Genomic DNA, 13,161 nt, shown 5'->3' with positions numbered 1-13,161 from the left:
GCTAGGATTGAGGTGGATGGTCCCTTTGGCACAGTCAGTGAGGATGTTTTCCAGTATGAAGTGGCTGTACTAGTTGGGGCAGGGATTGGGCGTCCTCCCTTCCATCTTAAGTCTATGGTACAAATTCAGCGTGCAGACAACCAAGCTGAAAACGAAATTGCATTCCCACATTCACTATTCACACAAGCCTTGCCTGGTCTTGCCCTTCCAACAAGTGGGGCCCAGAAGAACCTAACCTCTGGAGATAGGGTGAGGAATAGGTGGGGTGGCTTCAAGGGGCACAAGACAGGATGCACTGGGCATTTACGTCCAGCTTGTTGCACATGGTCCGAACTGCTTTAAGTCCAGTCTGCACTCGTCAATTCAGACAAAGAAGCCATAAAGAAACGCCCTGTCTGGTGGGATCAGCTCTGTGGGGCTGTAACCTGTTGGTGTATTTTATTTTAGCTATTTTATTGAGTTCTTGTGTCCCCCACCCTTCCAACCATTATTCCACCCTAATCCCTTCCAATCCCACAACACTAAGTAGGAGAGAAACAAAGTTAGAGGAGAAAGGAAGTGGAGACCTCTTTAAAATACTTCCTGCTGATTAGGGGCATTTGCTTCCTTGGGGCAAGTCCAACCTTTGTCTTCAGGATAACTTCTTCTTCTAGTCTCTTTGCTCATGGACAAACTGCAACAGCAGGAACCAGAAGCAGTTGGGTCAGCAGCAGAAGGAGCAGCCACTGTCTCAGGCCCTCTCAGGGCTCTCTCATTTATACCCTCCCCAGAGTCCCCAAAATCAAACTATCTGCAGCTGGCAAAGATCACGCCCCTGCTCGTGCAGGAGGCAAATCATAATCACCTGCTGTGAAGCAGCCTCTTATCCCCACACCTGGGATTCAAACAAAAACCTATTCACATAAAATAACTGGGCTTTAAAGAAACCAAAACTCTCACTACACCAATTCTTCAAACTAAGGCTATTTAGTTTAAGGTTGTTCCTTTTAAATCATTTTTAAAGTAGCCTTTTATAATCTGCACAGAATACCTTTTAAGGCCCATGATAAAAAGTAAAAAGAACTCACATCTCAAGCTATAAAAAGAGAAAACAACAACAAATCAAAACAAAACCCCCTCCCCTCCTGCAAAAAATGGTGAGTGACCTTTGTCCTTGCAACTGCAGTTTTATTTTTATTTATTTAAACTTTTTAGTTTATATTCATTATACATAATATTATTTCATAATGACATTTCTATTAAAGTCAACTACTATGACCATATTCATCCATCCCCTTCACTATCTCCAGCCTCTGTCCCAGTAGCCTTCTTCCTGTTCCCTAAATACTCCTCATTCTATTTCCACATTTCCCATATGAGACAAAACTTAACAATATTTGGCTTTCTGAGTCTCCCTTATTTTGCTCATCATGATGATCTCCCAGTAACAAAGATGACCTTGGAAGGTTCCTTCTGTAATGGAAATTTGTCAGAATTCAAACTAAAAGTCTTCCACTCTGTGTGATTCATTACCCTTAGACTTGGTCAACATTTGTCTATACAAACATTTGTCTATAGCTATGTGTATGTATATACATGTTATATATGCATTTATGTTATACACACACACCCCTGTCATCACAATGTACATTGTGAAGGATTCTTAATAAGGGTGTGGATTATTTTGCTCATTTCAGATCTATTTCTACTGGATTTGTAGAGAGACGGGTGCCTTTGCCTGGTTCAACAACTTATTGAATTCCCTGGAACAAGAGACGGACGAATTAGGCAAACCGGATTTCCTAAACTACCGACTCTTCCTCACTGGCTGGGATAGCAACATTGTGAGTTCATATGAAACACTGATTCCAGGAGCAAATGAAAAGACAGAGTATGTTATCGTGCATGTACACGAAAATAAGTATTAACATTTCTTACCTGACCTCATCCTCCCACTGAAAGTTAAAAGTAGCTTACAGAAGAGGCAGCTGTCAAACTTGGGTTTTCTAATTTTATATTTCTTTCATTCCAGGCTGGTCATGCAGCATTAAACTTTGACAGAGCCACTGACGTCCTGACAGGTCTGAAACAGAAAACCTCCTTTGGGAGACCAATGTGGGACAATGAGTTTTCTAGAATAGCTACTGCCCACCCCAAGTAAGTACCTTGTCCTCTAGTTAACTGAGTGCAAAGTTTGGGTTTAAGTATATTGAGCACACCTGGGACAGAGTGGCCCATTGAGAAGGATTATCAGGGAAGGGAGGGTGCTTGCCACTAAGACCTACATGGCAAGAGAGAACAGACTCCCTTAAATTGTCCTGACCTCCACGTATGAAATGACACTCTGCCCACTTGTTGAGCTCTGACAGCTCTACACACACCCACACACAAACCCTTGCACACACATAATAAATAAATAAATAAATAAATAAATAAATAAATAAATAAATTTATTAGAAAACTTTAAGAATGAGGAAATTTCATCCAGGTTTTTAGTAAAATAAGGGTCATGATATTGTCATTGATTAAAAAGCTGTTTATTGTCCCCATAAGTCCCTATTGAATGAACAAGGTGAAAAGACTTGCTCCTAAAGATAGTGCTGAACAAAACAGAAAACTGGAAAAAAACCCAGAAAACTGGAGAGATTTGCATAATTTTTTGGGGTGGAGTGCTCCATGATGTCTACAGAAAGTTGAGATCTCTACATAAAGTATGATTTGGGGTGTCTTATCTAGTTAATTGTCCAGTAGAGCTCAATGTTTTGAGAGAGCATTTTACATATCCAGACTGGCCTCTACAACTATACATGATCTCAATATACGGCCAGATGATGATCTTGGATTCTGGATCCTCTTTCCTCCATGTTCAGAGTACTGGGATTACAGATGCGTGCCACTACGCCCACTTTTCTGGCGAATTTTGAGACATGTTAGAGCATACAGAAAAAGCAGATGCTCTAAAACGGCTGTTCAATGGGGAAAAAAAAAAAAGAGGAGGATTTTGGTAACCCCTGAACAAGCTAGCAGAGGGAAGAGCAACCACAAGACGTCATTCACTAGTTTGTGTAAATGGTTATTATTATTCCAGAACAGCTTGAAAAAAAATGGGAATACAGTTTTTTTTAACGGTAGAGATTCAAAGAAGAAATGCAGAGAATTAATTCAAGGTAGAATAATGCACTCCAGGAAGCAGGTCTGTGGACACCTCAGGGAAAATGTGCCAAAGGTCAAAGGGCAGGAGGGACACAGGAAGTGAACAGTAAAGGCTTCATGAAGGCCGTGGTGAGAATGTGTGGCGACATAAATTTGGGCTATCCTAGGTCTCAACTCTTGTTTTGACACTTTCCAGTTATGGTAAGTGGAGCTAAAAGTCCCTCTGATCTTTGGAGTTCTTGTCCACAAATGGGGACATTAGTAGATGCATGCCTAATTCATTTGTATTGTTGGGAAGATTGGGTCAATATACAAACGCTTCCTAAATTCTAAAGCAGAATGTAGCAAAAGGCCTTATGCAATTTTTATGTTGTCCGTGTTAATCTACTGAAGCTGTTGAGAGGGCGTGAGAAGGATGGGGGAGAAGGTGCAGACAATAGGGAGGAAGGGAGAATGGGAAGAGCATTTCATTTATTTGCTTATTCATGGGCGCCATCATAACTTCACACATATGTGTCACTCTATTGTGTTTTCATGTGTCCCCTTCAACTACCCCCAACCCCAAACCAAATCTCTTTCTTTCTGGGGCTATTTCCCCATTCTGCTTTCTCATCGCATTGCTCTCTGAGAAGGAACACTTTAAAGGACTGCCTACAGAACGTGGGGAGGAAGAATGATAAGCCGGGATAATGGCTAAGGATCAAGAGAAGTGCAGTCCTAGAAGCCAAGAGAAAAATATATTTCAGCAACATGGGCAGGGGTGTTGGAATGGCATGCTCAAGAAGTGCTCACTATTTAGTATAAGGGTGGCTGAGTGTATTTTATAGACAGGACAATATCCAGTATGTAAGGGAGAGGAATAAAATAGACATAGCAAAAAATGAACAATGACAAATGTTGGCAAGGAATTGGAGAATCTGGACTCTTACTATATTAATTATATAGGGATGTGAGACTGCAACTCCCAGAGAAAACTTTCAACAGTTCTTCAAAGTGTTAGACATAGGCCCACATGGTCCAGAAATCTGGCTCCTTGATATATACCCAAGAGAAATGACAACATAACACTTCCTGTAACTTCAACTTCAGAGAACCTGATACCTCTTTGGGACTCTGCAGGCACATAAGAACATGCCCCTGCCCCTACATGTGCAAATAATTTTTAAACATTGAAACTTACTCAAAAGAGAAGGGCATTTATGGTATGGTAATATATGTAGAGAAAGTAGATCAGTGATTATGTGGGTAGGGTGGGATGGTTGGGATGAAATCAGTGGATTCTAATCTACAGTTTCCATTAAGGGGGATGGAATTAGTGATGATGATTTCATAACTTTGTGCTTATAGCAAAAAATCACTCATTGTACAGTTCAAAGGGTGCACTTTATGGTACATGGATTACACCATAATTCGGTTTAAAAAGGGGAGAAGTCGGAGAAGTTAAGATCCATGGTTGTATTAGTCAGGGTTCTCTAGAGTCACAGAACTTATGGGTAGTCTCTGTATAGTACGGGAATTTGTTGATGACTTACAGTCTGTAGTCCAACTCCCCAGCCATGGTCAGCAGCAGCTGTGAAATCCAAGGATCTAGCAGTGGCTCAGTCCCACAAGGCAGGCAGGTGAAGAAGAGAATCTTCCTTCTTCCGATGTCCTTATGTAAGTCTCCAGCAATAGGTGTGTCCCAGATTAAAGGTGTGTAACACCACACCAGAATCTGGGACTTGCTTTGTCCCAGATGACATTGAACTCAGAGATTTCCTTGCCTTAAGCTCCTGGGATTCATAGCCACTTTGCCTCAAGATCTCCATACCAAGATCCAGGTCAGAAACTTGTATCTCCCAGCCTCAAGAGCAGGATCAAAAGTGAGCCTTCCAATTCTGGATTGTAGTTCATTCCAGATACAGTCGAGTTGACAACCAGGAAAGCCACTACAATCCACCCCTTGTCAAGTTGACACAAATAATAGTCCATGTCCACATGAAACATAACAAGGTCATGAATATGCCTAAGATGATATAACTATTCCTCAGACAATTGCAAATGCATTTGGAAATTTACAAAGGGGCAATGTTACTTGGGAACATTCTTTTAGTATCAAAACTTAAATAATTAATTTATGTTAAATATAAATGTTCTAACAAAAAATAAAACAGAAGCAGCATTCATATTACTTTATAATCCTCGTTTCTGGAACTGGTCACATGGCCTTAGCTGGTATTCATAACTCCCTTCCTCTACTGCCCATTCTGTATTCCCTCCACCCTCTGCAAGCAACCTCAGCAGGTCTTGGCTCTTTTCCTGGAGGAGTGACCCATTATACAGTTCAAAGAGTGCACTTTATGGTACATGGATTACACCATACTTCTGTAAAAAAGAGAAGAAGTCGGAGAAGTCGAGATCCATGGTGTAATTAGAAAGCTTGGCTTTGGGAGAAAATCATCTTCACAGGCACATCAAAGTATGGGGTGGGGCTAGGTCCACAAAAAAAGATAGTTTATACAGCAGTTGGCTCAGGTGCACTGGTGCCTGGTACTCACCCATTTATTTTATGTTTTTAATTCTTAGAACAACCCCTGCAAGGTAGGTGTTATTTTTATTCTCATTTTGAAAAGGGAAAGCTCCTGTTAGGTTGTCAGAATGGGCCAGGCAGACCCTGCTTGCAGTAGCTGACAGGGATCAACCCGTTTCCCTTAGAGACCTCTATTCAGGAAGTCAATTCCTTGATTATTTGGCAGAAAAGAATTTGAAGACCAGCCGAAATGAAACAGAGTGAGTGTAAGTATTTAAACAGAGAAGCATATAGAACAAGAACAGTATCCAATCCCATGACATGGATGCAGGCTTCTCAAGAGAGTTGTACCTAGGTTTCTTTATACTGACTATACACATACTCCTGTTCTTGGCTTACACCCCTGAAAGGGTGTAATCTGCATGGTTTAACGATTAAGGAAAGATTAAAATTTAGGAGTAGTTTAAAAATTGAATAAAAACCACCACATAAGTTTCTTTACTTATTTTTCCTAAGTGTTTCTCTTTTGTAAATGGTGATATCAGGTACCTTTATGTGGTATGAGACACAGATACAGCTAAACTCAAGGTGACAAACACTCTAGTCTTAAGTAAGCATAGTCCAATCACTGTTTTACTATTCCTGCTTGACATGTCTTTAAAACAAAAACAAAAAACCCCCCAAACTTGCAGTATCTCTGTAGGTCATTTTGGCTTCATCATTTGGGCTGAGGCTTCTTCACTTAGTGTGAAAGGCAAACTAGATCTCAAGTTATGCCCCTTTACTTTCCCGTCTTTCTAGCCTGCCTCTACTATGGCACCTACCATTTAATAATGGTATTTATTGTACCACATCTCTTGTGTCTCTGTTCTCAATAAAATGGAGGAAGGCTGAAAGGCTGAGAGCCTATGTAAGACTTGGGGGAAAAAAGTTTACTTAGGAGAAAGTAGAATTTTAATGACCGAATTTAAGTTTTTACCAGTGCATATTGTGTTTTTTATATTTTCATATATGTCTATAATGTATTTTTATTTCTTTGAAATGGAAATTGTATCATTCCCCCAACTCCTCTATCCCTTACTCTTTCAAATTCATTGCCTCTTTTTCATATATATATATATATATATACACATATATATACACATATACACACATATATATATATGGAACATCTACATATAGATATATATGGACAAATATATGCATATATACATATACATGTGTATATATACATATGTCATATATAATGTATTTTTATATATTATATATCACATATCCAAAATATATATTTATGAAAAAACATATATCCTTTTCCTCTAACTATAGAAACATAACTTGCTTAGTCCAATTAATGTTATTTGTATGCGTATGATTTCAGGGCTGACCACTTGGATTTTTATCATGTTCATTTCCTACGGCCCCTTTTTTCTTGTGCCCCTTTCCACTCCTGATTTCTTTAACTCATCCCTCTTCTACTTTCATGATTTTTCGCTCCCTTTTGGTAACTTTGTGGGTTTAATTAGGGCTGCTTTCAGGAGCATTGGCAAGGTACCTGTGGCTACAGTGGAGAAAATGATCAAATGGCTCTCCTCTCCCCAGCAACCATTACTACCAATAGCTCCTCAGCATGCTGGCTCCTTGGGAACCCAGTGTGCCCTGTTTCAGGACAGAATCAGGGTAGACCCAAACACCAACTGAGTTTTTGTTCGACACTGTTGGGAGTAGCAGAGACTGTTCTACATCTCCTGTGTCGTCAGCTCGCAACTGCACTGAAGTAATTACTATTGCTCTGCTCTTACAGGTCTGTGGTGGGGGTTTTCTTATGCGGCCCTCCGACTTTGGCAAAAAGCCTGCGCAAATGCTGTCGGCGGTACTCAAGTCTGGATCCTAGGAAGGTTCAATTCTACTTCAACAAAGAAACGTTCTGAATTGGAGGAAGCAGCACAGTAGTACTTCTCCATCTTCCTTTTCACTAACGTGTGGGTCAGCTACTAGATAGTCCGTTGCCGCACAAGGACTTCACTCCCATCTTAAAGTTGACTCAACTCCATCATTCTTGGGCTTTGGCAACATGAGAGCTGCATAACTCACAATTGCAAAACACATGAATTATTATTGGGGGGATTGTAAATCCTTCTGGGAAACCTGCCTTTAGCTGAATTTTGCTGGTTGACACTTGCACAATTTAACCTCAGGTGTCTTGGTTGATACCTGATAATCTTCCCTCCCACCTGTCCCTCACAGAAGATTTCTAAGTAGGGTGATTTTTAAATATTTATTGAATCCACGACAAAACAATAATCATAAATAATAAACATAAAATTACCAAGATTCCCACTCCCATATCATACCCACTAAGTACATCGTTACACATGAGCTTATCATCCAGTGTGACCAACAATTTATACTTTACTGTGCCAAAATAATCTTCATTTTTGCTTATTGAACAATTTTTCTGACTTTCCCTAGTAATATCTTAAGTATATTAACTGGAATCAAATTTGTATTATAGTTAGAAGCCAACTATCTTGCCAGTTTGTATTGTTTGAAATAACTGGAAAGGCCTGACCTACATCGTGGGGTAATTTAACAGAAGCTCTTTTCATTTTTTGTTGTTATTGTTAAAGAGGTTTGTTTATGAATGTGTTATAAAAAGAAAATAAAGTTATAATTTTGACTGTTTTCCAGGTCTTACTCAATGAGGAATCATCCACTAAGATGTCATTCTTTTTCCTACAAAAATGTTCATTTTTCCTATCCACCAGGACAATAACCACACTGGCTCTGGGATGTTAGTTATGATGGATTTCAAGAAAAGGTGCAGGCTCCTTGAGGAAGAAAAAAAAACCCCCACACTTCATTGTACTCAGGCAATGGACCTCATACATTTAACAGAATGAATCTATAGATAGCACTGGACCATCTAATTTGTACCATAGATCAAGAGTGAACAACTTTCTGTTTTCGTAATTTATCTAAGAACCTATAGCTTGAAGGAGCAGTGGGATCATTTGTCAGTCATTAGTCTGAACATATAAAGGCAGATCATAAATGTGGAGTAGGTAATTGAATTATTACAACAGTAAAAATAACAGCAAACAAATAAACAAACAAAGCACTGATGAGTGTTTCCATAATGATGAACTGGGATGCCACCGCTCTTGTCAACTTATTCACCTGAGGTCTACTAACCAAATTAAGTTTAAGAAGGCTTTGGGAAACTGCTGGATTCTCAGGATATGGTTTCTGTTAGACAACTGTTTTCCAAATAACTTCAGCATTACTTATCTTGATTTGGAATTGGTTGTGTAAAACCCAAGCTCCCAACTAGAAATATTTTCCTCTTTGTCTCTGCATCTAAATACGTTGGTGCTTTTAAGTCTAACAGCTGTCAAAACCAACACATCAAGGACTGCTTATGCAGGAGGCACAGAAGGTAATGAAAACAATGAACTGCATGCATAATTAACACCCGATTGAACTGGGGATGAGTGGAACAGGTAGGAGTGCTTGTTGTTCTGCACTTTTCTTCATAGCTTATAGTATGACATATCCAGCAAATTTTCATTATCAATGTCTGGAGAAGAATCCCTCTATTTTAATAGCTTTGCTTTCTTTTCCTTGGCATGATTATGCTTTTTATGCCGTAAGTAGTGATTTTAGTTCACGTGCCCATAATCCTAATGCAGAGTAGGGTTCTGGAAATACAAACGAGCTCACAATTAGTGCTAGTGAGCTTCACTAATTATTACGGCAACTCTTCAAATGTCTTGAGGTGGACCTGGTAGAGAGAAACCATGTTCCTCCTTAATGCCACTACGGGAGAACAAAAGGCAAGACAACCTGCAGGTTAGCAAGGCTAATGGCACTAATTACCTTTCAAGTAGGTAGTACTTTGAAAGTAGCAGGCAACCATAATGGGCAATTTGCCATCCTGTACTTGGTCCTCTTAAAAGACTTGAAAATGTAAAAGTTTTAGGATTTTCTGTTGGGAGTTTTGGAATGGATTTAGAGAAGATGAGGGGGCTGAAAGCTTGGTGCAATTTCTGAAAGATTGAAATATAGTTTGTTCACTTGGTTTTCTTTTATTAAATTTGGAACATGAAAACCTTGTAAAGTTGGTACATAGACAGAAGAGCTTTACAACAGTCTTAGGTTGTTGATTAACATTCAAACCAGTGCCAAAACAATCTTTGTCTTATGTATGTCCAGACCTGCAACTGACTAAAACCACAGTTTGAGAATTGGCATTCCTTAAACCAAACACACCCCTGTGGTATGCTCTTCGCTTGTTGGTCTTCTAATTGTTTGTAGTTCTAACCACATGCTTTTTTTCTGCCAGAAAACTCTAAGACTGGAAAGTTTTCAAGGGCCAAAGTCTTATTACTTTGCTGAAAGCAAATTCAACAAAAAACAAAGTTCCTAAAAACATTGTTTCTGAGACATTCTCAAGTATCATTAAGAAGAATAAATGTTTATGCTAAAGTAAGAATAGAGCTACGGCAATGTAAGATTAAAGAATGACACTGCAGTAAGGTCAGAAATCACAGCTAAGCTTTTATCCTTGGTGTTAGCTTCTTAACAGCAAAAGGTTTATGTATTTCAATTTGTAATATGTTAAACTTATGTTCAATGTCTATTTAACATCACAGAAAATATACAAACTACGACATCAGAATGAACTGTTTTCCTTTGGAGAAATGGTGATGCAGGTCCTCCACCTGGTACCAATCTGCGTCATCCAGGGGGGTTAGATGCAGAAGTCACTATGTTTTCAACATTTCAACAATGTTATGGAATTACATTTCCAGATTTGCTGCCAGGTATTTTTGAGAACCTGTAAGACAAATTTGGGAGAAAGGTATTTTAAGTGGACTTTTCTTTCCTAAACATCAGGAAAAAACCACCACTGTCACAGAACAAAAGTGGACTGAGAGAAGGGAGGATGTGCTGACCATCAAATAGCCATTGTCTGATTCTTATTGTGTCTCCCCATCGTCCTTTGTAGCAGGGTTTCTCAACCTTAGCATTATATGGACATATTTAACCAAATGTGCGCTCTTAGAAGAAGGAGTGAGGGAGATATCCTGTGCATCATTATGGGATGTTCAGAAGCATCTCTGATCTGTACCCATGGAAGGACAGTGGTATACTGTAACTTTCTAAAGTTTTGACAACATAAATTGACAAATATACCATAGATACGTAAACTTCCCCTACTTCAAAACTACCTTTCTCATATATGTATATGTGTCTATGAGGGCAGAAGCCATAGGGTGAAGTGAACTTCAAGTGATACCAAGCCTTAGAAGACTATCCACCTGGTTTGAGATTGGCTGTATCATTGGGGTCTAGGGATTACTGATTAGGTTAGGGGGGCTGGTCAGCAAACCCCAAAATCTTCCTGTCTCTACCCCTAAAGATTACCAGGGTGTATACCACACCCAACTTTTCAATGTTGGTACTAGTTTTTGATTGACGCCAGGTACTTCTCAAGGTGTGTGCACTTTAGAACTGAGCGATCTCTAGTCTAAGTACTACTTATGTCTAGTAGTGATGAATACGTCTCTCTGGGATGATAGAAAGAAATCAAATCTTAAGTTTAGGAGGAAAAGCCACTACTTCAGCCACAGCGTTCATAAATGCCAGTAGAGTTTGATCACATAAAAATCACAGGTGTGTTTTCACATCTCCTGGTATAAATTAGCACCGCCACAGTTATAAACACTGAATAGTCTACAGTCTCGCTCACAGTAATACACCAACGACAAGTGCCTGGGCCTGTACTTCAAAAGAAAAGTGTAAGATGTTATCACTGTGAGAAGCCACACAGGCCCTTTGTATTAGTTTTCCAAATCCCTGTAAAATAATGATCATTTGAAAAGGTTAAAATTAAAAAAAATAAAGAAAGTAAAATCCTGCACTGAGGTCAGGATGCAAGGCAAATGAGAGATAACTGAGAGTATACAACTTTCTAAAACCAGTCATTTGCTCATACTGCAGAGAATGCCTTCTTTGACGTACCTTTTAAAACGTAAATCCCTATCACTATTATAATCCATGTTTCTAATGAAGAAATAGAATGTGTATGATATAAGGGGGAAAAGGTAAAATAGGATATACTAAATGTCTAGTTAGCTAACCATCAATGATCCAATTATAGTTCAGGCATTTAAAGTCTCCATAAAATACAATGCATATTTGTAGTTTGAAAGCTTTAAAGGTACTACAAATATGAACTACATACAGTATAGTTAGTAAGACAATGAGTTCATTGTTACATGGTAACATGTGTATGGGATTTATAAGGCATATGGATAAAAGATAAAGGTTCCAAAAAAGACATTACAACAGGTACTGGACAATATACATTTTAAATTGCTTTCAGAGAACAGGATTGTTTATGAAATATAAAGATGTTGGGAAATATTTTAAAAAACAAAACAATATTATACAGCTAGTTTGGTCATATGATTATTTATGAGGCAAGTGCACCTGGATCCTTCTTACCTGATTGATAAAGGAGAAAAGTTGTGTACAGTCATCTTTATGATGTAAAGAAAGTGATGGTGACAGGGACATCTACTACTTTAAATGGCTTATAATAATGAACCACCAAAATGCTCATTACGAGGGCTGAGTTATAGCTCAGCTGGTATATTCTATGCTTCGAGTGCATGGATCCCTGTTTGATCTCTAGGAAGCAAGGCTTTTCACATTTACTAACCTCTCTTTCTTCTTTCTTTCTTTACTTACATTTATTTACTATATTTGGGTGCACATAAGCTACCGTGTGTGTGTGTGTGTGTGTGTGTGTGTGTGTAAGGTCAGAGGATGATTGAGAAGAGTTGCTTTTTTCATAGCATAAAATTCTTGTGGATCAAACTTGTTAATCAAACTTGGGCAAAAAGATTTGCATTTTCACCTTCTAAGCTCATCTTGTTGGCCCTACTTTTTAATTTTCTACATTCCTGTGTCTTTATTAATTTTAGAAAAACTGACATATTAATTTCTACTTATTAGAAAAGGCTGAAAAGATTAAAGGCATTCAACAACTCAACAAATGTTTACAGCCTTAACATATCCTCAGAGGTACTGATTACTGAATGGTAAAGAGAACCTAACGAAGACTGAGGGTCTCAGAGAACATTCTGTTGCTAAAGGTTGAAGTTAATGCACTTCACACACAGAAGGACTTAGTCCTGCCCAGGTGCCACTCAGTCAGCTCACCTTTCAAGGTGCCCCGGTGGATTTCTGTATCTGTTCCTTTAAGATTAGGGATGTGTTTGTCTTTTGCTCAGGAGGCATGGCAATCTGGTCTGCAGGAGTTGGAAGGGGACTGCATAAATCAAAGCAGCCTGTGCAGAGAAAAGGAAAGCTGGAATTCTCAAGGACAAGCAGAAAAAACAGAAACATCACTGAAGCTTGTAAGAAAAAGGCATTGTCAGGATATGAAGGAAGATGAAAAAAAAAAGGAGGATATTTCACACTTTCACACACAAAACAAACTACAGGCCAAA

General features: G+C 38.9%; 2 protein-coding genes across 2 annotated transcripts in view; one reads left to right on the top strand and one right to left on the bottom strand.

The window, feature by feature from the left end:
* Nox1 (NADPH oxidase 1) overlaps positions 1-8,318 on the top strand; it is a 26,252-nt gene extending 17,934 nt beyond the window's left edge. Inside the window, 5 exon segments of the mRNA XM_032889657.1 lie at positions 6-101; positions 103-157; positions 1,674-1,823; positions 2,012-2,136; positions 7,443-8,318. Coding sequence (XP_032745548.1) covers positions 6-101; positions 103-157; positions 1,674-1,823; positions 2,012-2,136; positions 7,443-7,569 — 553 coding nt within the window. The 3' untranslated portion in view covers positions 7,570-8,318.
* Positions 7,903-13,161, bottom strand: part of Cstf2 (cleavage stimulation factor subunit 2) — a 25,135-nt gene continuing 19,876 nt past the window's right edge. Inside the window, 3 exon segments of the mRNA XM_032889658.1 lie at positions 7,903-10,478; positions 12,872-12,976; positions 12,979-12,999. Coding sequence (XP_032745549.1) covers positions 12,875-12,976; positions 12,979-12,999 — 123 coding nt within the window. The 3' untranslated portion in view covers positions 7,903-10,478; positions 12,872-12,874.

The sequence above is a fragment of the Rattus rattus genome, chromosome X (assembly GCF_011064425.1).
Source record: "Rattus rattus isolate New Zealand chromosome X, Rrattus_CSIRO_v1, whole genome shotgun sequence".
NCBI classification, from domain to species: domain Eukaryota; kingdom Metazoa; phylum Chordata; class Mammalia; order Rodentia; family Muridae; genus Rattus; species Rattus rattus.
The sequence above is the reverse complement of the archived record's forward strand: the minus strand, read 5'-3'. Positions and strand labels throughout refer to the sequence as shown.